The sequence below is a fragment of the Coloeus monedula genome, assembly GCF_965178545.1.
Source record: "Coloeus monedula genome assembly, chromosome: 14".
Classification (NCBI taxonomy): Eukaryota; Metazoa; Chordata; class Aves; order Passeriformes; family Corvidae; genus Coloeus; species Coloeus monedula.
The window spans coordinates 6,220,511-6,243,736 of record NC_138794.1 but is presented as its reverse complement, the minus strand read 5'-3'; the positions used below and the strand labels follow the sequence as shown (position 1 = coordinate 6,243,736).

General features: G+C 43.5%; 1 protein-coding gene across 2 annotated transcripts in view; it reads left to right on the top strand.

Moving 5' to 3' along the window:
* The window catches only part of AGBL1 (AGBL carboxypeptidase 1), a 269,074-nt gene extending 251,264 nt beyond the window's left edge, over positions 1 to 17,810 (top strand). For both annotated transcript variants that reach the window (XM_082290356.1, XM_082290355.1), the window contains exon 23: positions 13,773 to 17,810. In XM_082290356.1, the coding sequence (XP_082146482.1) occupies positions 13,773 to 14,079 (307 nt within the window). In that variant the 3' untranslated portion in view covers positions 14,080 to 17,810. The remainder of the gene's footprint in view (positions 1 to 13,772) is intronic.
* Positions 17,811 to 23,226: the final 5,416 nt, after the last annotated feature.

The window sequence follows — 23,226 nt, the reverse complement described above, 5'->3', positions numbered from 1 at the left end:
AGATCTTTGGACACATAATTTACACATATTGCTTACTGAATTCACCCTTAGCAGCTTAGGTTAATACAACCCTAATTGTGTAAGTGGATTTAATTCGGAGCTTTTTCCTCCTAAACCCTCAGGAGACAGTTGCAGCAAATACATGTGTGTCAGAGAAAGGCAGCTGGCAGGATTTGTGCTGTCTTCCACTGAGACCTGGGAGCACGGCTGAAAAAATGGTGCCCTGGATCAGTGTCCACAGGTTCCCTGACCTGGCTCTGCCACTTCCCAAGCCCCAAGCTTTCCCAGGGCTACACAAGCAGGCACAGCCCTCCCAGGAGTGCCTGCAGTTTGCACCATGCCTTGCCACGGTGCCTGTCTGTGCTGTCAGCTGTGTGATGCTGGCATGAAAAGTTCCACAGGCCCTCGCTGCTGTCATAATCATGATCAAATTATGATCCCCATCCCTGGAAGTGTTCAAGGTCAGGTTGGATGAGGCTTTGAGCAACCTGATCTAGTGGAACATGTTCCTGGCCATGAAAGGAGTGTTGGAACAAGATTATCTTTAAGGTCCTTTCCAACCCAAGTCATTATGTGATTCCATGAAATGGCTGTGCTTGCACTGCAATCCTTATTCAATAGAAAACCAAGAAATACTGAGTGTTAAGAATTAGGGATTTAGGGCTTGCACCTTTGCCAAGTTTTGACACAGGGCATACTGTGCTTATCTTTCATTCCTTAAAATTTTTGCACCAGTTGTTGACTGACTCTAGAATTCTTTATCTTCTGTTCTAAAAATGACAAGATTTAAAGTAAAGTGTCATTCCCTGCCTCAGAAATGGCTGCAAAATTAGTGGTGAATGATGCTCTTCAGGGGTTCAGCTGCTCAGCTGGGGCATGTTGGTGCAGCTTCCTGTACATCAGCAGCCCTGTTCCTGATAAATCTTCAGGCTGCTTCCCTTTTTAGAAGGCAGTGTGGGGTGTTTCAGGCTGCAAAGCTTGTATGTAAAGTAAATGCATTGTTATTTAAAAGTGATTCATGTCCTTGGGAAGCCCAGTAAGGTGAGCTGATTGGTGGGTAAGCAATGGGGTGTAATAGCCATTACTGCTGTGGAATAACAGCTTTGATTCCTGGCAGGATAAAACTGTATAATGTTGCCATCTTTCCTGTACCTTTCATGTGCACAGCACTTGATATACACTAAGTGTATTACTTTGTCATCTGGACTGATAGCTGGTCTGATCCTCCTGGGCTTTGCCAGTCTGTTGTGAGAAGTATGAAGTTTTCAAACAAAGTTTCAGGCTTAAGGTAACACCTAAATTATAAATTTCTGAAGTCGCCTTGGCAGTGTTTCTTGATAGGTTGCTTTTCGAGCTGAGCTGATAACCCATCTTGCCTCAGAAATGCTTTTTATTTCTGCCTCTCCTTGATACTGAATTGCCTGTATCATGCACCATTAAATCTGACGCAGTTTATCTGCCAGTTGGCTGTGCAGAAAAGGAGAAAGTCCAGCACAAGCCTGGGAAACTCAGGGTAAAGTCAGCAGCAGCCTAACTTGGCTGCAGCTACTCCACCATTCTATTATACCCATCATTCCAAGAGCCTCATTCCCTCAGCAGCATACACGGGTTTTTAAGGGGTTGTGTGTTACTGGCACTTGCAGTATTATTGTGGGGGTACTGTGGGGACAGCAGAAGGGGCTGTGGAGAAAATGAGGCCACCATGATTTGGTGGAGAAGGACCAAGACATTCCATCACAGTACACATCAATCAAGAATCCTGTATGTATCCATGGATATAATCTTCCCAAATGCATGCCCTCTGTGAAGTGTGTTTGTGTATTCTAGCACTTGGACTTGTGATGTTTGCACTGGCAAGTATAATTTTTGTGGGCTCTTTCCATGCCTTGGGGACAATTCATGAGCCAGAACAACTCACAACCTGGTCTTTTCCTGGTGTTTCACTTTCTAGAAGACAGAATCCATGAGAAGAGCAGATGTCCCTTAATTTTGGTGCAATAATCAGCTTCCTGATGCAGAGACAAAATGAGGAGCTAGGAAAAGATAACTGCAAAGGCAAATGCCAGGAAATACAAGATTTCATGACTAATGAGGTTTTCAGGTCCAGTTGAACCAGCAGGCACAAGTCCTCAGCCTTTGTTTTCTTGAGCTGGATCTGGTAGCCAGAATTGCTGGGCAGTTTAAATTCAGAGGCCACACTGAGTACAGAAAATCTGGCAGCTTTCAGTTGTGTCTTTGCCATCTAAATAATCTCCCCTTCACCTTTATGACATTACTGGTTTTCAGTACTGCAAGAATTACACCGTTTCGCTTTCGAAAGATGATCTGGCAGCTGATCCTCGGTGTCACTGAGCACCTCTCTCCTGATGTCAGCAGGGGTCCTACATCCTGATCATTCCTCCAGCTAAACTCTTTTTTCCTGTCTGGCAGAATCACGAACACTGACTTCTGTCCCTAATGGATCTGGAAACTTGCTACCTTACTGAAGTCTTGGTTTGTGGAGAGGAGTGTTTGGACCAAACCCAGCAAGGTTTTAGCACCTTTTTGGACCTTGCTCAGCAAGGTTAAGCACCCTTTTTGTCACTGCTTTCAGAGGAGAGAAAGGCACATACATAGAAGAGGCAATTAAAGAGCTCCGAACCCTCATTTAGACTAGGCAGGTGATGGAGTGCTTCAGACACACCTTGGCTCTGCCACACAGACAGGTGGAGGGATGGAGCCTTCTGTGTCCATGTTACTGGGGAACTGGGGCAAAGAGAGAAAAGCAGTTTGCTCACAGTGACTGTGAGCCCTCCAAGTACAGAACCTGTATAATTGAAAACCAAGTGTTTTAACCCATGATTTAATTTTCCTTTGATGTACAGCCTGACATATTTTTTCAGTCACTTACTCTGCACACAAGAACTGACCTTTTATCATTTTTACTTGTAAATCAGAGAGTGATGTTAAATGCTCAGGGTGGTTCTCTAGAAAGTGATTGTTTCCCTGCTCAGCAAGCTGTGCTATAATTTGCCCCATCCATCCAAATACATGTCTTACCATAATTAAATGAATACTTTTGTCAGTTTATATTGCTTCAGCTTTCACTCAGAATATGCTTGCTTCCATGGTGTGCTAGTATTCTTTTAAGAATTTATGTAAGCATATATAAATATAGACACACATATTCACAGAGAGATAAAAGAAAGAAAATGTAATTGCAACTTTCAGGTAAAACACATAGAATATTTTGGCAGACATTTGAAAATTGATTTTTATAAAATATTCAGAAAATACTCATGTTAACAGCAATTTTAAAAATTGTTCCCTGCTGGGAGTTGATAGATGCTACAAGCTACAAATGGATTCATTTGAAAACTGCATCTCCCTCTTATACAGGTGAAGCATTATTAAATATCTACAACAGGAACACAGACAAGAATTTGGAGATCTACTGTACAACAAACAGCAATGGCAACTTTTATACATGCTTTACTCTGTTCTTTTTGCAAGGCAATGCTGTCTCCTTAGATCAGAGCAAATGGTCCTTGTTTTCCCTCTTTCCTCTGTTTATTGGGAGTCATATGTTCCTGGCTGGAAGGTCCTTCTGGCATGAAGAATCCCTTTAAAACCCAGTTTGAGCTCTGAAATAGGTTGAAACTGATGCTTCATGTTTTTGTCAGCTCTCCATGCCTGCTGTTTTTCTTGTTCATCCTTGCAGTTCCTGACAGACAAATTTTAGGAAGCAGGGAGAACATAATGAAATATTTGCTATTCTTCATGAAACATCTGGCAGGGCTTTGGCAAGATCAGGGAATTAGCAAGAGTTGCCACTTTTATATGCAGTAGATGACATTTTTTGTTGTCCTTAATGGAGTCCAAAGCATATGCAAATCAGCTGTGTAATGAGCGAGGTTAAGCAAGGTTTAGGATTTGGTTCCATATGGTGTTAAAAACAGAATTGATCAGAATGTTTTGAAATATATTGAGCATGAGTGTTCAGATTTGTTTTATCTGAATCTTATTATGTCTGAGAAGAGATTTAGGGTGAGGGCAGAGGCTGAAGTTTTAAGCTGGATCCATTATTGATTGTTTATGATCACACATACTTCATCAGATGTTTCTGCTATAAACCCCACTTCAATCTCCTTTAAAGGCACAATAGATTTCTTTGACCTTGCCCTTGTTGTCTTTCATTCTTATGGGTACACACAGAGTCTCCTTCTCTCCCCCCCTAACTATAATATTGATTAAATATATTTGTTCTCCTCAGGAAAAGATGAGAGAACAAAAGCTTCATATTAGTCTCAGAACTTTTTGCAGTACAGGAGGTTTCTCAGATCAGTTATGATAAGTAGCCCTGAATGAGGTGCATAACTTCAATGGGGATTATTACCTTGCAGATTTGTGCTGGATCCATTCCAAGAAATCTGTGATAACATAGGACTTTGCAGAGGTAAAACTACTTTGAGAGGTAGACATGATGACTGATATTCATCACCTGGAACCTCTTAGACTTCCAGCCTTTGCCATTTTGTTGGCTTTAACTGCCTCCAGTGTACTCCAATAATTATTTTCTGTGGCCCTTAAACTGAGAATTGCCTGAAGCGTTTCCTTAAAAGCAGAATTCAGTGGAAAAACAGCTGTTGAACCTCCATGTGGTGCCATACCCTGTCCTCTCTCTGGGTGCTTCAGAACAAGAAGCATTCTCTTTACCAGGGTATTTTTAGTCCCACCTGTTCTTCATCCATTTGAAACACAAGATTTTGAAAGAAAAAATCTGTGCAGAGGGGTTTCTAAAATAGGTATTCCTTACTTTAAGAGGTACAAGAATGAGCCAAGTCCACATGGAATAGGAAAATGTCCTGATTTCCTTACTGAGAATCCAAGATCTTAACTTGAGCCACAGTTTTCCTTTAAGCTCTCAAATAGCTGATGACAACACTGGATGTTTTAGACAACCATTCCTGCCTGCCTCTTGACCATCCTAATATATCTCATGTCCTACCCAGAGGGTCTAATTTCCCTTTCGGGTGAGCTCCTGCTTTGTCAACACTCACCTGAGGACTGGAGTCAAAGAATTGCTTTGCTCTGGTCACCAGCAGCTCTTTCCCTCAGGTTGCTTCCACTTGAATGCATCAAGGTTCAGTGATCACCCGTTGTTATTTCTCAGGGAGCTGTGGGAGCATCTCCTGAGACCTCCCATGTCTTGTAATGGAAACTGTGCTCTGAGTACAGAGCAAACCAGACAACTGCCTGCCTGTGTGGGTGTGTGTTTATAACATATAGATATACATATACCTATTATTTATCTGTCTCTAAGGAAAGGTGTATAAGGGATGGTGATGTATTTATGCACTTGTTTAAACTTATTTACATACACAGACACATATATACACCCCTGTCATAGATTCTCTGAAACATCAGAGTGGGTATCAGCTAAAAATATATTTTCGTGAGGAAAAACTACCAACCAAGAGGTTTCTTTCTCCTTCACGGGCTATAGTGGTTGGAATTTAATAATTTACAGCAATTAATTAAGTCAAATAATTAGATATCTATCTGTTGTCTGCTGTGCCAACAAATATTTGCATGTGTAGTTATCTGACCCAAAAAATACCTTGTACATAGGACAGATATGTAACTAAGGCACAGTCTAGACATGTATTGGCCATCTTAAAACATTTTGCTTTCAAAATCCCAAATCCTTTAAGTCGCTCAGAGAGAACTAAGGGATATATACATATGAAACTTGGACTTTTGAAATTAAATATATAGAACCAATTATAAAACTTGGATAGAGTCAGTGGAATTATGTGAAAGAGCACCAAGGGAAACAAGAACTCAGGGGAACCTGCCTGCCTTTGCATTCTTTATCCTCAGCAGTACAATTTTTTAGCATCTAAGCCAAAATCTTTCCACGTTTCTTTCCCCCATTCAGTGCCAATATCTCAACTACTGGAAGCATCTAAAAGCAATTACAAGGATTCCAATAATCTTCTTGTATTACTTTGGCTGGACAGCTAAGTATCATCAATAACATGATTATCTTTTTGAGAAGAAATTGCTTGAGATAGAGACACTGTGAGAAAAGCTCGCAAACACTTTCAAAATCATATTTTCAGCAACTCTTTCATTATTTAGTATCCCAATGAGTTCTGGTAGTCTCAGTAAATATCTTCCCATACAAGGGGACTTGGCTGCTCATATTTCCATAGGAAGCTTAAGCTGTAGAAAGCCAAAATTTACCTGTTTTGGAAGCATTTCCTCTGATCCTTAAACTCTAAATCCAAGCCACTGATTTTGCTGCTGGTGGATGGATATTATTCCATCTATTTTGCATCATCAGACTTCTATTTCCTGTGGGTACATCTCATTTTTAATGAATATAACAAGATCACAGTGGACCTGATATTAAACCATTCCTTAAATAAACACCAAGTTGTAGTGTAATGTGGATCTAAAATGCAAGATGTAGCCTATGCTTTCCCAAGACATCCTAAACCTTAGTTTCCCAACAGTGCCTGAATATATCACAAAAATATATCACATAAATATATCACATATGCTTCTCATAAAGGTCTTCAATTTGCTTAAAATTTGTGTCCCAGGGCTTGAGCTCTGGGCATTTTGGCCCAAATCTCAAGAACACAATGCTGTACAGATATGGGCAGTCAGGTCTCAAGATTTCCTCAGGTGTATCTCATATTGCCATGGAATTAACACAGAAGATGGTGTTGGATGCCAGGTTTGGGTGAATGAGCTTGGGTGGAGTGGCTGAACTTGTTTGGTGTGACTGAAATTTGACAGGTTGCCTGGTATGACTGTGGAGGTAAAGCCAGAGTTTCCATGCTTATATTCATGTATAATATAACTTCACACCATAAGTGGAAATTTTACTCAGTACCTTGGTTTAACTTGTCAGTGGTGATGGGGATGCAGCTGCTCTGTTCACATCTACCCTTGCAAGAAGCAGATTAACAGAATTATTAATGTTTTGTCCAAGCCAGGTATTGTACTATGTGAGAGAAAACATCATCACAAACCAAAATGAATATGCCAGTTCACAAATCTTTCATAAAGCACCCACAGGATGGTGCTTTCCTTTGCTGAAATGTGAAGGTGTTTAAAGAAAAAAAGGGGCAAAACCTAAGAACAGTCTAAGGGTGAGAGAAGAAAAACTCATTATGTTTGGGGTCTGCAGCAACTGCCAGAGCTTCATTTTGTGGCTGACTTCTATCTGTTCAAGTCAGTGGGTTTTATTAATGCTTACAAGCCTACAGCTATAAGAATGCTAAAGATGCAGTGTTTGCCCTGCTCTGATATATAGATTGGTCCTCCATTAGCAGGAAATTAATGATTGTTCATAAGACTGAATCCACAGCCTCTGGCTTCTCAACAGCTTTTCCATCCTGCAAGTCTGAAGACCAGCTTGTGTGAATTTTATTTGTTAACATTAGAGGCACACCTGGACCTGAACTGAGGTACCTGGAATCCAGGAATGTCATGTACTGTCAGGTACCCTGCAAATGGGACAAAAATGCCTTCTTGTCCTCTCTGCAAACTCAGCTTTCACAGAAAGATCAAAGCTGTCCCAATGGCATGGTGTAATTCAATTAAATACAGTTCTCCATGTTCGTACAAGGCTTTGCCATTTCCGAACCACGTGTGATGAGAGGTGTGTACCCAACACCTCCCCTGCTCCTCCAGCAGCATCAGCCACCTTCTCACCACTATTGGAGGCAGCCATTCCTGGGGACAATAAGAGTTTATGGTAGATGTAAGTAAAATGCTGACCCAGGGCTAAATTGTTGCAAGCCTGAATGAACATTAGGGGACAGTATTGGCCAGGAGTCGGCCTGTTTCTTCCTCTTTATGCTCTCCTTTTATTTACAAGCTGTCTTCTCTTCCAACTAAAACCCATTTGCCCTTTGCTTATCTAACTGGTGCACCAGTCACCCATTTCTAATCTGGTCAAATCAATTATAAATATTGCAGTCTACAATTAGCCTGGGAACTTCTGGAAAAACTAATTACTTCGAGCCTTAGCGTTGAATTACACCTTTCTCTTGGCTATTTGCAGCAGGAAGAAAAAAAGGAAAAAAAAAAACCCTCCAACTTACACTCAAAACAAGACCAAACATCTCTCAGCCACAGCAAACAGCATTCAAGGCCATGTTTAATTATGTTCTTATTGCTGGTGAAAGGATGGGCTGTGGTGGGCTGAAAGCCAGGGCACCTGGCACTGCCTTGGGCTGAGCACACATTTTCTCAGGAGATGCTGTGATGCAAAAGTCCTTGTCAAAGAGTCTTCGGCAAGGGAAGTCTCTTGGGAGTCTACAAAGTTTACATCATTAGTGTTTGCTGTGTGGCAACAATGGAGGGGAAAGCAATAGCTCCTAAAGCTGGAGTCGTCAGAACAGAGCTGATCCCCTCCCTTGGTGAGGTCAGGGACTAAATAGATCCTTGTCTGGCACTCCTCAGGCTGGAGGGTGCCAGGCTGCTGTCTGGGGAGCTGCTGAATGGCAGAGAAGAAATTAGAAAGTTATTACAAGGTGTGCAAGGCACCTTGTAGCAACTGAATCCAGACACAAAGGGCAGATTAAAGCCCTTCTTTGCTGGCATGTTGTTGCTGCAGTGTATTTCTTACAGGTGTAATTACCTGCAAGCATCATAGTTGTTTCATTTATGTCCTAAAATACTACTTTATGAAGCAATTAAAGGCAGAATTGTATTCTGGGATTAATGCAAATGTGTCTGCTTAAGGTTCGTTTTAGATTCATTACAAGCCTTTAGAAGCAGTGTTCCTGCTTTTAATAAAACATATGGTTTCCTCAAAAGCAGAACTGTGCAAGACCACACACCCCATTCAGATTTGGTGATGTAGGTGGAATTTTAACGCTAAAAAGCCAGAAGGGCAAGACAATTCCAATTCACTATGAAGAAGGCAGCATATCTTTAAAAGCTGCAGGACAGTTTTTTACCAGGATTGGTAAGTGTTCATACAATAGGTAAAACTTCTTTGGAAAAGAATGGGTGATTCCCCTTCTGCACATGTGATAATTGTGGTCAGGGAGTTTTCTGGGGTCTCCAGTCCCTGCTTGAGTGGGGAAAAACCACACCCTTCTTTCAGGTGAATGCTGCAACTGCGGAGAACTTGGCTTGTTTAATCAGACAAAAATATTTTTCCTGTTTTCTCTTCACACACAAGAATGTCTCATCTCTTGAAAAAATTCAATAAAGCTATTTCCAGCCTTATTTAGTCTATGAACTATATCAGAGATGTGCTTGGCTCATTATACACGGCCACATTCCTGCTTTGGGAAGCTTCCAAAGGATTGGGACACACCATGATGGAGAGAAGGTTTAACAGAAAGAGAAAATAGGGTTACAGACAGGGTGAATATGCTGGGAGGTTATTTTTCACTGCAGAGAGATGCTGAGGACATGTTTGCTTGTTTGTTGATACATCCTTCAGAGAGAATCATTGGTATGTCCATGACCAGCAGTGGTCTCCAGCCTCAGCTTTTTCCTCCTTTTCCTGTGATGCATCTAACCCTCTCCCCCCCACTTCCAGTTTCCCCCTGGCAAGGCTGCAACAAATTTCAAGAGTGAGAGGAGTAATATGAAAAAAAAGTAAGTGCTCCACTTTCTTCTGTACTGCATTGCAACTGTGAGGCCTGTCAAGTGAAGGTCAAGCAGAAACCCTGAGCTGTAGTCACAGATTCCCTAAGAGGGACAGTTGTCAGTGCCCGTTCTTTCCAGCAGAAAAAATGAAACGTTCTACTTTGAGCCAGCCAGCAGAATACACAGAGAGTGAGTGACCTGCCATGCAAGCAAAATGTGAGTGAAACATCTCTAGAAATTACTTAGGGATTCTGTACTTCTCTCCATTCCCTGGAAGTGCATGTACAAGTGGATGAGAATTATGTATGGAAGAGAGATCGCCACTCATCCCCAGGTAGTGTGTAGCTATAGTTTATCACCACAGCTACAGAGTGTGTGTTCTGAAGTGTAGCTCAGCAGGACAGCTGACTTGAGAGGTTTCTGTCCAGCTATGATCTAGTAGGCTGACTCAGAATGAGGTGTTGACAGTAGGCACCTGAAAGAAGTGTTTTCCAGCCATGACACAAAGTTCCAGTTATGCTGACATGTAAGGAGGCACTGGGCTCCCTTCTCCTTCTCCTTCTCCTTCTCCTTCTCCTTCTCCTTCTCCTTCTCCTTCTCCTTCTCCTTCTCCTTCTCCTTCTCCTTCTCCTTCTCCTTCTCCTTCTCCTTCTCCTTCTTTCTCCTTCTCCTTCTCCTTCTCCTTCTCCTTCTCCTCACATTAAGTCAGCAAAAACCCCACAATTATTTTACAGGGCACTAAATCTTGCTTGCTTTCCAAAAGTGAGCAAACAAAAAAATGTACACACATAGAAAAGGAGAACTAATTAAGATTGTCATATCTGAGTAAATATGCAAATTAAAAATCAAAACAAAGAAATTCTATTTATCACATCATGAAGTTGCAAATTGCTGCTGTGGCTCCCATCAGCTGGAATAGATGGGGGCTACAAGGTCATAGGTTTTGAAGATCAACCAAATGTGCACGTTTTATTGTGATAGCTGGGGGACTGTTGGCTGTAGAATATATTACCAACCTTCCACCCTCTCTTCTGCACTGTGCTCATGTTCAGTGGTATTCACAGCCTATATTTGTCTTGGAGTTCTATAATGTAGTGTCATTGGTTTTCCTCTTTGTTTACCTTCTGTAAGACAACATCATTATTCTTTGATAAATGTTTCATGTCTCCTGGGTACGTGTTGGGTTTTTTTTTTGGCTATGGCTAGAAAACAATAGTTTACATGTTAGCATTCCTGTTCCTTACCATGTTTCACCATTTGCATGGAAGGAGCTGGTCTCTGTGCTGTGGAGAACCACATGCAAGGACTGGCACTTGGTTGGTGGCACTGGCTGGCTCCTCTATGTGCCACATGCTGCCACCTCTCCCCTTTCAGAAGAACCTGCTGCTTGGAACCAGCCCTGTTGTGTTGCTTTGTAATGTGTTTTAAATCTTCCTGCAGCAGAAAGTGAATTATTGGGATGTAAAATTCCATATAGTGCAGAGGTGAATCTGGTTTGTAGAGTTTGTTAGTGTGATAAAGAGCTTCTCAACTTTTAAGTCAGCAGTGTGACTGCAGCCTGTGTTGGCAGCAGGGGGAGGTTGGTACCATCTATTTGCTGTTTGGTAGCTCACTGTGAGACTTGTGGTGGTGGCTCTGGTCCAGTGGGTGTCAGTCCAGGCTGGAGAAGCCCTTACTAAGATCAGTGCTAACTGCTGATCAGTGCTGATCCCTGCCATAGCAAAGGACCAAAGGGCAAAACTAATAAGGAAGAAAGTCTTTCCTGACCTCCAAGCAGGGTCTAAGCCCATCCTCACTTGTGGGGAACCTCTTCCTGCGGCACACCTGCCCCAGTATTGAGCTATCATGGTCTTGGTGTTCTGTGTGCTGTGCAGGCAGACAACAAGGGAGAGCTTTGGAAGTCCATTACACAGGTTTTATGAATATATGCTTGCTTCCTAAAGAATATCCCTGCAGTCTTCATTGTAAAGAAATGGCAGTTTTGTACATTTCTTGTCTTTCATTCTCTGTTGTCTTCCAGATTTCCCTTCATTAGCAAACTGGTTTTGCAGTAGGAGGCATTTTCCCCTTTTTGTCAGAAAGGCAGTCTTGAAATCACTTAAATTATTGAAAAACTCAGAAGACCCTGTTATTTGGCTTCCCAGATTTAAGCAATAATAGGGACCCTTTTTCCCCCAATTATCCTGTTAACGCAAATGTTTGACCTTTGGTTCCTAGGCTGCAAACTGTTCCATCTGTAAAATATCAGTGAGCTGGGAGACAACTCTGTTCTCTCCCAATGGCATTAGCAGCTCCTTCAAAATGCACAAGTACAATATTGAAAGTAGGTATGCTTTGGTTCTTTTTGATTGCAAATCTGCAAAAGCAAGGCTTATAAATGAAAATTCCGGTTCCCCTGGGTTTAGTCAGCTTTGAACATTATCATAGGTACTCAGTATCATGGTAATTCATGCCATGCCTGCATATGAAAAATAAAAGAAGAAATCAAACCCACTGGTCAGACTCAGCTGGGACCACTGCTGTTGCTATTTGTGCTGGGAGGACTGTCCTGGTTTGTTTGTTTTGTTTCATGTCACATCCTCATTTTCAGTATGAGTTCTTCCTGACCCAGATTTTCTAAGCAGACTGAAGTAGAGCCAGAAACTGTAAAAGTGCATAATTATTCTTTTATTTATTTTTAAGCTGCACAGCTCTATTAAGCTTTCAGAAAATCCTTTATACACAGCCTTTGAAGTAAACTAAGCCAGAGATCAGCCTGAGAAGGAGATGTGGGTTGACACTGCTTGTTTCTGCTGCAGAGCAGTCTGTATGCAGTTAAGATCTGGAGTTTCAGACCCAGGAAAATCTTACACCTTTCTTGGAGTGCAGAAGAGGGGAGGGATCAATATATCCAAAAGCAATACTTTACACCTTTGGTATGTTCTGAAACCTCACTTGCTGGCACTGCTGTGGAACAGCTGAAAGCTGGAAGATTCTTCTGGTTACTGACATGTAAGTGAGCAGACCCCACATTAAAGCTGTGTATGTTCCATCTGCCAAGCCATTCATTCTTCCCAGCTCAGGACAAATTAGAAACTCTGGCCCAGAGGTGGAATATTATTATTCCTTTCCCAGTCCCTCAAAGCAATACATTCCCCTGCTCTGAGTCTGATTGAAAACATTGACCTGGAGGTGAAAAACACAGTATCTGCTCCCCTGATTCATCCAGGCTCTGACCCAGACAGCACTGAAATCACAGGCATCTTTCTGGTGTCAAAAGATTATCCAGTTGCCCTTGTGGGCTGAAGGCCAGATGGGATGTGGGCAGCTTGGGAGGAGAAGGACTCCTGGAGCTATGGTCTAGTGGTCACTATTCTGCCATAAATACTGCATCAGGCAAACCTCATGCAGTGTGCATTGAAAGTGGGCATGTGAGGAAATCCCCTGTGACCATTCCTTTGAGTAAGTGAAGGAGGCCAAGGTGGGGACCTGCTTTTCTGAGAGCCAGATGACATGGCTGTGACATCCACTTAGAGTCTTTCCTTGGCCATTCAGGCCTGACTCTGAATTTGGCCCTTCCCCAGGAATTCACGCTATCAAAGCCTTTCCATGTTCTTCCCAAAATACAGCCACTCCTGGTGCTTCTGCCCTCCTGAGCCAGCGTGCTTGAAGATCCAAGAGGCTCAGTTTTTTGTTTGTGCTGCCTTTTGTTAGCAGTGCTCTGAGCTTGCACAGAACAGGAGGAAAAGATGCCAAAGCACTTCAACCACCTGGATTAATTAGGTCTTACACTAAATGTGGAACTACAGTGAGAGAGATGATGATTAAACTAGCAACCTTCTGGAAACTGAATACCTTCTTCTCTGCTATAATTCAGCTTCTGTAACCTCCTAAGTGCCTCAAGGCAAGAATGGTGTTGTCTGTATGTCTGTATAAGCAATAGCAGTAATAGCAATGGGAATAATAATGCTTTACTCCTGAGAGGTCAGTAAGTATCACTCTTCATTTTAGCACTCTCATTGTTGAGACAGACACAGAGACCCACCTGAGCTTGCTGAGTGCCACCTCATCCCTTATTAACAGAGCCAAGGTTGAACCCAGAAAAAGCATTTCCCTGTTGCTTGCTCTTCCCCTGAGAACACCCCCTCCTTTGGTGACGACCAGTCTCTCTTGTGGTTTTTCTGCAGAAGGTGCAGCAACAGCAGCCTGGAGTCTGATGACGAACCTCCTTGTGCAGAAGAGATTGATTATGACACTGCCAGTAGCTCTGACGGAGAAGAGGAATTCTCGGAGCTAGACCAAGAGATCCAGGAGTGCCTCTCGTGGGTGGAAGGCGAGACAGAAGATGAGGGAGCGACCACAGGACAGACATGCAGCTCCAGGGCTCTGAGGGGACTCTACATTTCCAGCCAGCCAGCACCCAACAGTGCAGCTCTTCCTCTGGGTTCAACAGCACTCGGGCTGTACAGTGGGTTCAAGGGCAGTCCTGTGTGAACCAGGCTGTGACTTGCAGAGCAGCAAGAGAATGTGTCACTGCTCATGTTTGCCTGTTTGCCAGCTTCAGCACCCTTCCCAGATGTGTTGCTCCGGTTCTGAATGGAAAGATGACTGTATGTTTGTGTAATTTGAATACATACATCTGCTGACAGTGACTCCTTACGCTTTGTACACAAGGCAGAGCAAGAAGCCACTGGCCCGGGTGGTACTATGTGAGATCATCCATTCCTGAACATAATCCCCAGTTTCATGGCTGCCTCTAGTACATGATTTCATACAGACTGACTTAGGGAATAGTATTTTGAGACCAAGGTATCAGAGATGTTTCTCTTTTTCCAACTTTAGGCAGCCTTTTCCTGGAGAAGTGGCAGTAATTGATGCCTTTCACCAGAGCTCTCTGTTGCCTTTCATTTCTCTTGAGCTGTAGAGCATGTCACTGATTTCTGTCTGATCAGAATTTTTTGCAGTGCATTCAACAGGTTGGGTCAGGCTTTGCATGTTTCTGAGCTGGTTGTATCTCCAGAACAGTGTGGGAAATCCAGTGTCCCACACTAAGAACAGCAGTGACAATACATAGTGATCCTCTGGAAACCTGAGTTAAATTCACCAATAGATTAGTGATGGTGGCAATACCCAGGAGTGAATTTAGCCCAAGCATCAGTCAAAACATTTCCTTTAATCCCCAAATGGAGAAAAATTAGATTTCTCCTAAAATTGTCTCCCAGTTCCTGAGAATCCAGCACAGACTGAGAATCCACACATGTGCCCTATATCCCTAAAGCATGAAGTCACTTCATGTCACACTTCACGTTGCCTGATCTTCCCATGTGTCTTAGACTCTGCTGCTGCAAATGGGGAATTGCCCTGAATCCAAATGAAACTAATTGTGTGATGCAAGAGGCTCCCAACTCTGCCACTGCTTTGTGAGGCTCAAGGACAAGGATGAATGTACAGCGTGTTGTAGCATTACAGCCTGCAAGGACTCCAGTGATTACCAGTGACCATTATTATTAATACTAATGCTTGGTTAAAAGCACCATGTCATCTTCCTGGTTTTATGCTGGTTGTGAAGAGAATTCCTAGTGCAGAACAAGAAACACTCTGATGTGTTTCTGAACACCTTTCCTCAGACTACCTAGACAATATTTTCCAGCAGGAGGTTGCTCTTTAGATAAAAATCTTCTTCCTGTCCTGCTCGGCTTTCAGTACCCATGTATTTTAAAGTCTTCACTAGCACATAAGAGTTCCCTGAGTCTCTATCTCTCTATGATGCTGCTCAAAAGACAGGCAGCTTGGGTCCTTAGAAGCTGAGCTTCTTAGCCCAAACTAATTCATTAGGCGTGGTGTGCGCCTCTGTACAGATGTCCTTTTCTGCTTGGTTTAGCGTGCAGCTTGTTGCACACAATACTGAATTTTAATAAAAGGGTGGCTCACAGGAAGGGACACAAAAGAGGTGAAACAGGTGTTCCCATTATAATAGTTTGTATAATACTGCTTCAAAGCTTATTAATAAAGAAACAATATATGTGCATAATTAACTTAAAAATCCAACATTTGTAGGCATGACAAAAACTTGACAGTGTGATAGGTCCTGACTGAAGCATACAAAAGCCATGCTGTGGGATGTTCAGCATTCAGCACATCCCCAGAACACGGAGTAAAAACTACTGTTGTACATATCTGTGTCTGCGAATGTGCATATTTGCACCCACTCTGCTTTCTGTACCAACACTGCCACGACAGTAGCTGAAGGGCACTTACCAAGGTTTGCCAGTGGTAAACCCTATTGCAAAGAAAAAGAAATCTTAAATCAGCATTTTCCTTAAAGACATACCAATATTTTGGCCATAATATTTGGCTTTCTAGCTGCTTCATTCTGAATTTTTTAAGATGGGGGAATTCAGTTCAGTGGGAAAATTCTGCCCTGGTGACTAAACTGTGCGAGAGTTGTGATAATATAATAAAAGCAGAGGTGTATCTTCCCTGTGTGTTTGGAGCCAAATGTGTACGAGCAGCACCACCATTTCAGAGATCCCTGTGCTAGGAGCTGCAGGAGGTGGGGAGATGGCAAAGGCCCTTAGGGGGTTTTCAGTGTCTGGGATCCAAATGCAGCAGCTAAGCTGGGAGCAAAATGTCCCTGCACACTGAGCGCACCTGTATAAATGCTGCTGTGTGGTATGAAACACCTGGTCAATCTCTGCTCCCACAACATCCCACGCCTGTGCCAAACAACTTGTCAGCAAGTAGCAAGAGTGCTGCAGAAGGCAGTGGCCAGGAGAACCCTCCAGCCCAAGGGTGGTCAGCCTGCTGCTGAGAAGGTGCAGCGGGACAAGTGGGTGACCAACCACTTGGGGATGGCACCTGGATAACTTCAGGAGAAGCAGTTTTGTGGGCTGCCTCCTTTTTTCCCAGGTACTTCTACAGGGAGCAGATGCTCCTCTTCTTTTGACAGACCTCTAGAGGTCAGGAGAATGCCTCCATGTGCACTGCGCGCTCCACACTATTAAAATTCTCCCTGAGTCATGGTAATTAAGCAGAGCTAGGCGCTGCACAGAGGAACGGAAGTGCATTGACTTTAATAAAACAGAGTGTAAAACAACTTTAGATTAACTCCAGCCTTGTTTATTCTTGCACACTTGTAATTCTGGTTTGGTATCCCCCAGTGAATGGAGCCGTTGTCCCCTGCGCCGGGGCCCGTCACCTCACTTCAGCCTGCTAAGTGCCGAGCAGTGAGAGCAGCGCCTTTTCTTGCTGTCGCTAGCTAATCCCAAAGAATTTGGAAGCTGCCGATGGAGAAAGGGCGGGAGGGAGGAGAGGCAAGTCGCCCTGCTCCCCACCGTTTTGTCGTTCCTCAAGAGTCAGCAAGGCTGTCAGGTTGAGACTCAAGCCAAATATTCCTGTAATGGCCAGAAGAGATGGTGTCTTAGAGGCACTAGCCTGGTTCCCACTGCTGCAGCAGTTTTGGGCTCCTGCCAGGCACCTTAACTTTTTTCACTGATGCCTTTTGTCTCACTGACTCTCTTAGAGGCTGTGCTCTCCTTCCTCCCCTCACCAGTTTACATGACGTGGGTGGAAGATGCTGTGAGGAGCCCTGCACTACACTGCACCCTCTGTCTCAGCCCCTCACCAACTCTTGGGTCTCCCGGCCACAATAGCCCTTTCCTGCCAGAGATGATCCCAGGGATGCCTTGCCACTGTCTAGTGAAATACATGTGAGTGTAAACCTCTGGGCTAAGAAAATAAATAATTAAACAATAAAAAGAAAAAGAATCAAGTCAGCAAACTGAAGGAAGAACAAAATCTAATTAGTTTTATCTGCTGTTTGTTATGAGGCTGTCAGAATGCTCTATCCCCTAGTTTTACAGCACTCTGGAAAATAACAGTGATAATAATAATAATAAACAACCGTGCACTGGGTTGTTTTTGAAGCAGGCAGGAAGCAGATTAAGGAGGGGGAAAGACAACAGCCCTGCTCCTCCACTGCTTCTCTCCTGCTGCCAAAGAGCAGAGATGTGGGTGACAGAGCTATCTCCTGTCTTATCTGTCCTTGGACAAGATCCACTGCCCCTATCCATCCCTTAGAGATGCAAAGCCCGAGTCAGAGACTGTTTGGCAGCAATTTGCGACACTCATATTACATTTCTTTCTTTGCCACAGATCTCTTATGTGCTCTTGACCAATTTGTTTGTGCTCCCAGTCTCTGTTCCATTGTGAGATACAAATGGCAAATACAGTAGTGAAGGTGTGTGGTTTTGGAAGAAGGAGGGGGGGAAATAGGGATGTAAACTGCCCAGGTGTTTGCTCTATACTGATTTCAGCTGATGAGAGGGGAGCTGGAATTACTCTGTGCAGGAGTGCGGTGGTAGTTTCCATCACTGCTTTCCACTTCAATGATGTGCAGTGATGATTTGTTAGGACATTTCTCTTTAAGCTGTGCTGGATAATATTAAAAGCCTCTCCTGGCAGGTTGTCATCAGCCTATCCCGTCCCATGGCCTGGTCCTTACAGTGTGGAAATTTTCACTCTTGTTTTAGGGAGAGCGGGATTTGACCCTCTGTTTGAGAACACTTGTATGGTTTTCCAGGCAGAGGGCTGGAGACAAGGCTCCAGTTGGAGATAATATGCAAAATCTTGGAGAACTAAAAACCCTGCCCCTGTAGTTGCATTGGGAAAAGATGAAGGACAAGGCTAAAGAAACAAGATATAAATCAGAGAAGAAGGAGAGGACTCAGCGCAGGCAGAGGAATGAAGAGAGCAGGAGGGAATTGGAGTAGGGAGCATTTGGGGGAGACACAGGCAGAGAAATGGGAGAATTGTTCCTATTTGTGCATCCTCTTCCGTCCCCAGAGAATGTGTCAGTATTAGTGCTACCAAGAAACAACCCTCTTTACTGTAGAATAAATCTGCCACTGTATTCCCCACTCCATAAACGGCAGCCAAGTCCGTATCCTCAGCGCTGCATTGTGTGCTCGGCTCTGGGGTCTGTGAGTGCTTTTCATGACGGTTGAGCCTCTATCATTCCTGGCCTTGGGCTTCCTCTCCAGGCACTCACATCCTCAGACAGGTCCTGGAAGATCCATGGCATATTATTGTTGATGGAGCAGTTTGTGGCTACTTTCTTCATCTTTTCTTTTTCCTGTTTCTTTTATTTCACTTTTAATAAGTGATCGAATGGGAGGGAGTGAGAGAGAAAGGAGAATGCAGAAGGAAGTGCCCTGATCTCAGTCTAGCAAGATCTCCAGAAAGATGGCAAGGCAGCTATTTTAGCATCAGGGGCTTTTTTAGCCTTTAATTAAGCTGCTTGTAGCTCATGCATGGACCAGTGAGAGGGAAGACAAATCTACCACTAGAAACAGTCGTCAGTTGGATGCTCTGGCAATAACTCCCGTGTCAGTAAACTGCCATAGCCTTTGGCTAACTGAGCTCTGGGCACTGAGGGGCTGGCTCCTCACCAGCTGATGTAATTGCAATCACAACCCTGTTTTTTGCCCCCTTGCTCCTCAAGGCCTGACTGACGGCTTTCCCTGAATGGTTTCCAGTGTGTGCTCTGGCAGCTCCTGCCTTTGCCTCGGCATTTCCATAAAAAGTCATTTCGCTTTTCTGTGTTTGTTTCCCAGTCTGTGAAGTGGGGTTATTAATATTTATTTTCAGTGAAAGGGGTCACAGCGAGGTTTAAATCTCCAGTGTTTACAACACAATTTGATATCCTTAGAGAAGGCAAACAGGAAGAATTAATTGCTGCTTCCTTCATATATCTGCCATCACTGAAATAAAAATCCTGCCCATTACTGGGATCACTGCTACCTCCTTTCCAGGGGCCGCTGTGTTTCCTTTGGTCTCTGTGGAAGGTGGCACAGGTGGGGCAGACAAATCCTTGAGGTGAAAGAACGGACAGTGTTGACAAAAAGACTGGATTTTTTACAGCACAGCAGTCTTCCAAGAACCAGGCAGCATGCTGGTTAGTGAGTTGGGAAAATGGGAAATTTAATAGAGGTGAAAATGAGGCACTTGGGAGAAGAATGGAGCAATCTGGTAAACATCTGAAATGTCTCTGCCCAAGGGCTAGGAGTGTAAGGGCTAAACAGGAAGAATATAAAGCCTTAGTACATATACCAAGCTATGAGTTAATCAGCTTCCCAGACACATGGAAAAGAGAAAGTAGGAACAGCAGAAGAAGGATTAATTGGCTGTGAAACATCAGGGAATTGGTAGGTTGAGTCAAGGAAAAAGGAATACAGGCCAGCAAGCACTGACTTAGAGATTAGAGCAGAGGTGCAATGACGAGATCTCCAAAGGTAGGGAGAAGAACAGAACAAAAGGAAAACACTAAAAGTGTGTGAGGACCTCATTAGCACCTTAAAATGAGAAATTAATTGTATTTTAAAAGTTCAAGCAGCAGCAGAGTGGGAATGAGAAGAGAATGATACCAAAGGATGTGTGGATGAAATCAGAAGGGTCCTGGCAAAGAATGAACTAGAGGTGGCTACAAACACACAAGGGAAGAAAAAGAAATCCTGTAAATATGCTATAAATAATACTAAAAGGAATAAAAGTGTGCACTGTGTACCAGAGAAGGAGAGCACGTGCAGAGGGTTGGAGTCATCACTGCCGTTTTGACTCCCCTTATCACCAAAACAGTTGGTGCTGGATAAATACAGCAGAAGTCTCACTGACTGGGGAATGGGAATGGGCCAGAGCAAAGGGGTGTAAATTGAGGAACCCTTACACTGAGTGAGTGAACTCAAACTGCTTGACCTGAAGGAATTCCCCTGCAGGTTGTCCAAGGAAAACAGTCTGTGCACAGTTAGGAATGGACTTCAAGAACTTCTCCTGTATCAAGAGGGTTCTTTAGAGTTGAAAAGGGCAAATAGGGTACTTGTTTGTGTAGATAGAAATAAAAAAGAAGAGACAGGAAATTTAAATCAGCCAGCTAAGCTGAGTGGCTACAGAAAAACCTCAACAAATTATGAAACAAACAATTCATTAGCTGCTATAGGATAAGAAGGTGGTAAAAGAGAATCAACATGGATTTGTCAAGCTGATCTAATTCCTTTCTTTTATTGACTAATTGGCTTAGAGGATAACATATGTCTTTGCTTTAGAAAAGCTTTGAATACTTTCTTTTCATAAAGAATGAAAAAAATACGGTTTATATGAAGTAATTGTAAGGAAGGTGCACACTAGCTGAGGAATTACTTATGAGAGACAGGTTTCATCTCCACAAATTTTAGCTTCCTAGAAGTTAGGCATCTGGAATAGAGATGACTGAAAGGGGACCTTGTTGATGTCTATCAATATCTGAAGGGAGGGTGTCAAGGAGATGGAGCCAGGCTCTTCTTCGTGGTGCCAAGAAATAGCACGAGAGGCAGAAACCAGGACACACAAAGTTCCATCTGGACATGAGGAAGAACTTCTTTCCTGTGAGGGTGAGTGAGCAGTGGAACAGTTTGTACAGAGAGGTTGTGAAGTCTCCTTCCCTGGAGATATTCAAAAGCCCTCTGGACACAATGCTGAATGATGCTCTTTTGAGGACCCTGCTTGAGCAGGGAGGTTGGATCAGATGACCTCCAGTGGTTCCTTCCAACCTTACCCATTCTGTGATTCTGTGATCTAGCCTAAATTATCCTCTACAAGGTAAATGTAGAGAAACAGGCACCCCCACAGGATCTACATCCTAAGATATTGGGAAAGGATCATTTGTTAAGATATTTCCTTGTCTTGTTAACTTCTGAGTGAAGTTAAACTACCAGATCAGGGAGGACTCCTAGCTTTAAACCCACCCCAAGAAGAAATCCCACAGTCATGCTTTCAGGGCATTATTTTACTTAACCGAGAAAATACAATGGAAAATCCATTTGCCTTTTTCAGAAAATCCCATATATTTCTGTTGAAGCTCAGCTCCATGTTCACACACCTCTATTTATGTCGTCACACCTGCCAACCCCACCTTCAGCCTCTCCAGCACAGGGCTCTGCTTCAGAGTTGCCCACACTCAGCTCTGTAACCCCATCCTTTGCTCTGGCAGTCTCAGTCCCCCAGAGCTGAACACAAGGAATACTGGTGATCTGGGGGGCTGCATCCCAGAGGGAACTGGGATCAGCACAGGCACTCTCACTGGTGGCTGATGTCCAGGTAGATGCCAAGAGCCCTGGAGCAGGGAGCTCACACTGAAGCCACTGTGCCAGATGGCCTGAGTGCTCTCAGTTGTAAGAGCTGCTTTGTACATTTTAGCTTTACTGATGCGGAGAGAACATTTTGAACTGTCTAAGCCTTCTAACCTTGTATCATTGGCACACGAACAGCAGCAGCACACTGTTGAACATAATAACAAGAGGGAAAGAGCTGTGGAATTAAATAAGAATTTAAATCTTAGGGTTTGCAGCTCAGAGCTAGAAGCTTTAGCTGTGTTATTTCCAGGAATTGGTTGAGTCATGTTTGAGAATAATGGATAAGATTAATTCCTTCGTGACTATGGCTGAATAAATTATTTGCCAATAATGATTTGATTTCTTCTAGCTGCTTTTTCTAATGTCTATGATGCAAAAAAAATTTGGTGTGTCCTGGATGTGTGTGTTGGGTATGATGCACCGGTCCTTGGTATCTGGCACTGAATTTATTCCCCAAAGACAGTTTCCAATGGGATTTACCTCAGAGCAACTGAATGAGGGATTTGATCTGTCATATTCAGAATGATTCATTTTTCACCTCATCAAGTAGGAAGAGAGAAGATAGAAGAGAGAGGGAAAGTTATTTCACTCTGCACAGCAACCCCTTTTCTTCAAAGCCTGAGCTGCCACAGAGCCACGAGCGGGGCCCATGGAGGGACACGACAAATGTTGCTTGGCAACTCCACACCACTGATGGGAAGAGCTCTGCAGGCTGAGCATCGCAGAGAGACCAAGGGAGAGTGAGACAGAGGCACACCAGGATGCTTGTTTGTGTCTGGCCCTGTTAGAAATAACAGCACTCACACCCTGGTAATTGTTGTAGATGACAGACAACAAAGTCTGTTCTGTTGGGTGGGAGAGTAATTGCAGGTCATAAATGGTGAAGTGTCCCCTGCCCACTCCCCATGCACAAAGAGACTTTGGACCTAATAACATCCTGAAGGTCACTGAATTGTTCCTGGTTTAGCTAGCTGTGAGCAAACCTTAAAATGGCTCAGAGGCACTGCTGCTTGGTTAAACACCTGCAGGGAACAAAAAAAAGCCTATTGTCCTTTGCAGCATTGCTCAAGTGTCAGGGGGTAGTGGTGGTGCAGCCCTGAGAGTCTGAGGGTGCCAGAGAAACCAAATTTGCAAGGAGGCTGGTTGTTAAAATTGGACAGCAGAGTTTTCAGACACAGTGTTCCTTCATCAAGTTTTGTCACTATTGAAGGATCATAAATTACATGAAACTAGATTGGTCTTGCAAAGCAAATCCCCTGTGGCTCGTATGTTAGCACACTCTGCCAAGCTCTGAGCTGCCTTCAGCTGCAGCTCCAGACACACCTCCCTTTCTGTACCTACACAGAGAGCACTGTTTGGTTTATCAGGCCTAATGCTGGCACAAGGATCAAGAGATCCTTAGCAAACCTCCTAGGGACTTTAGTAGAAATGGGATTTTGGGTGCAAAGAAATATTCTGTTTGAAGCTGGAAGTTCTG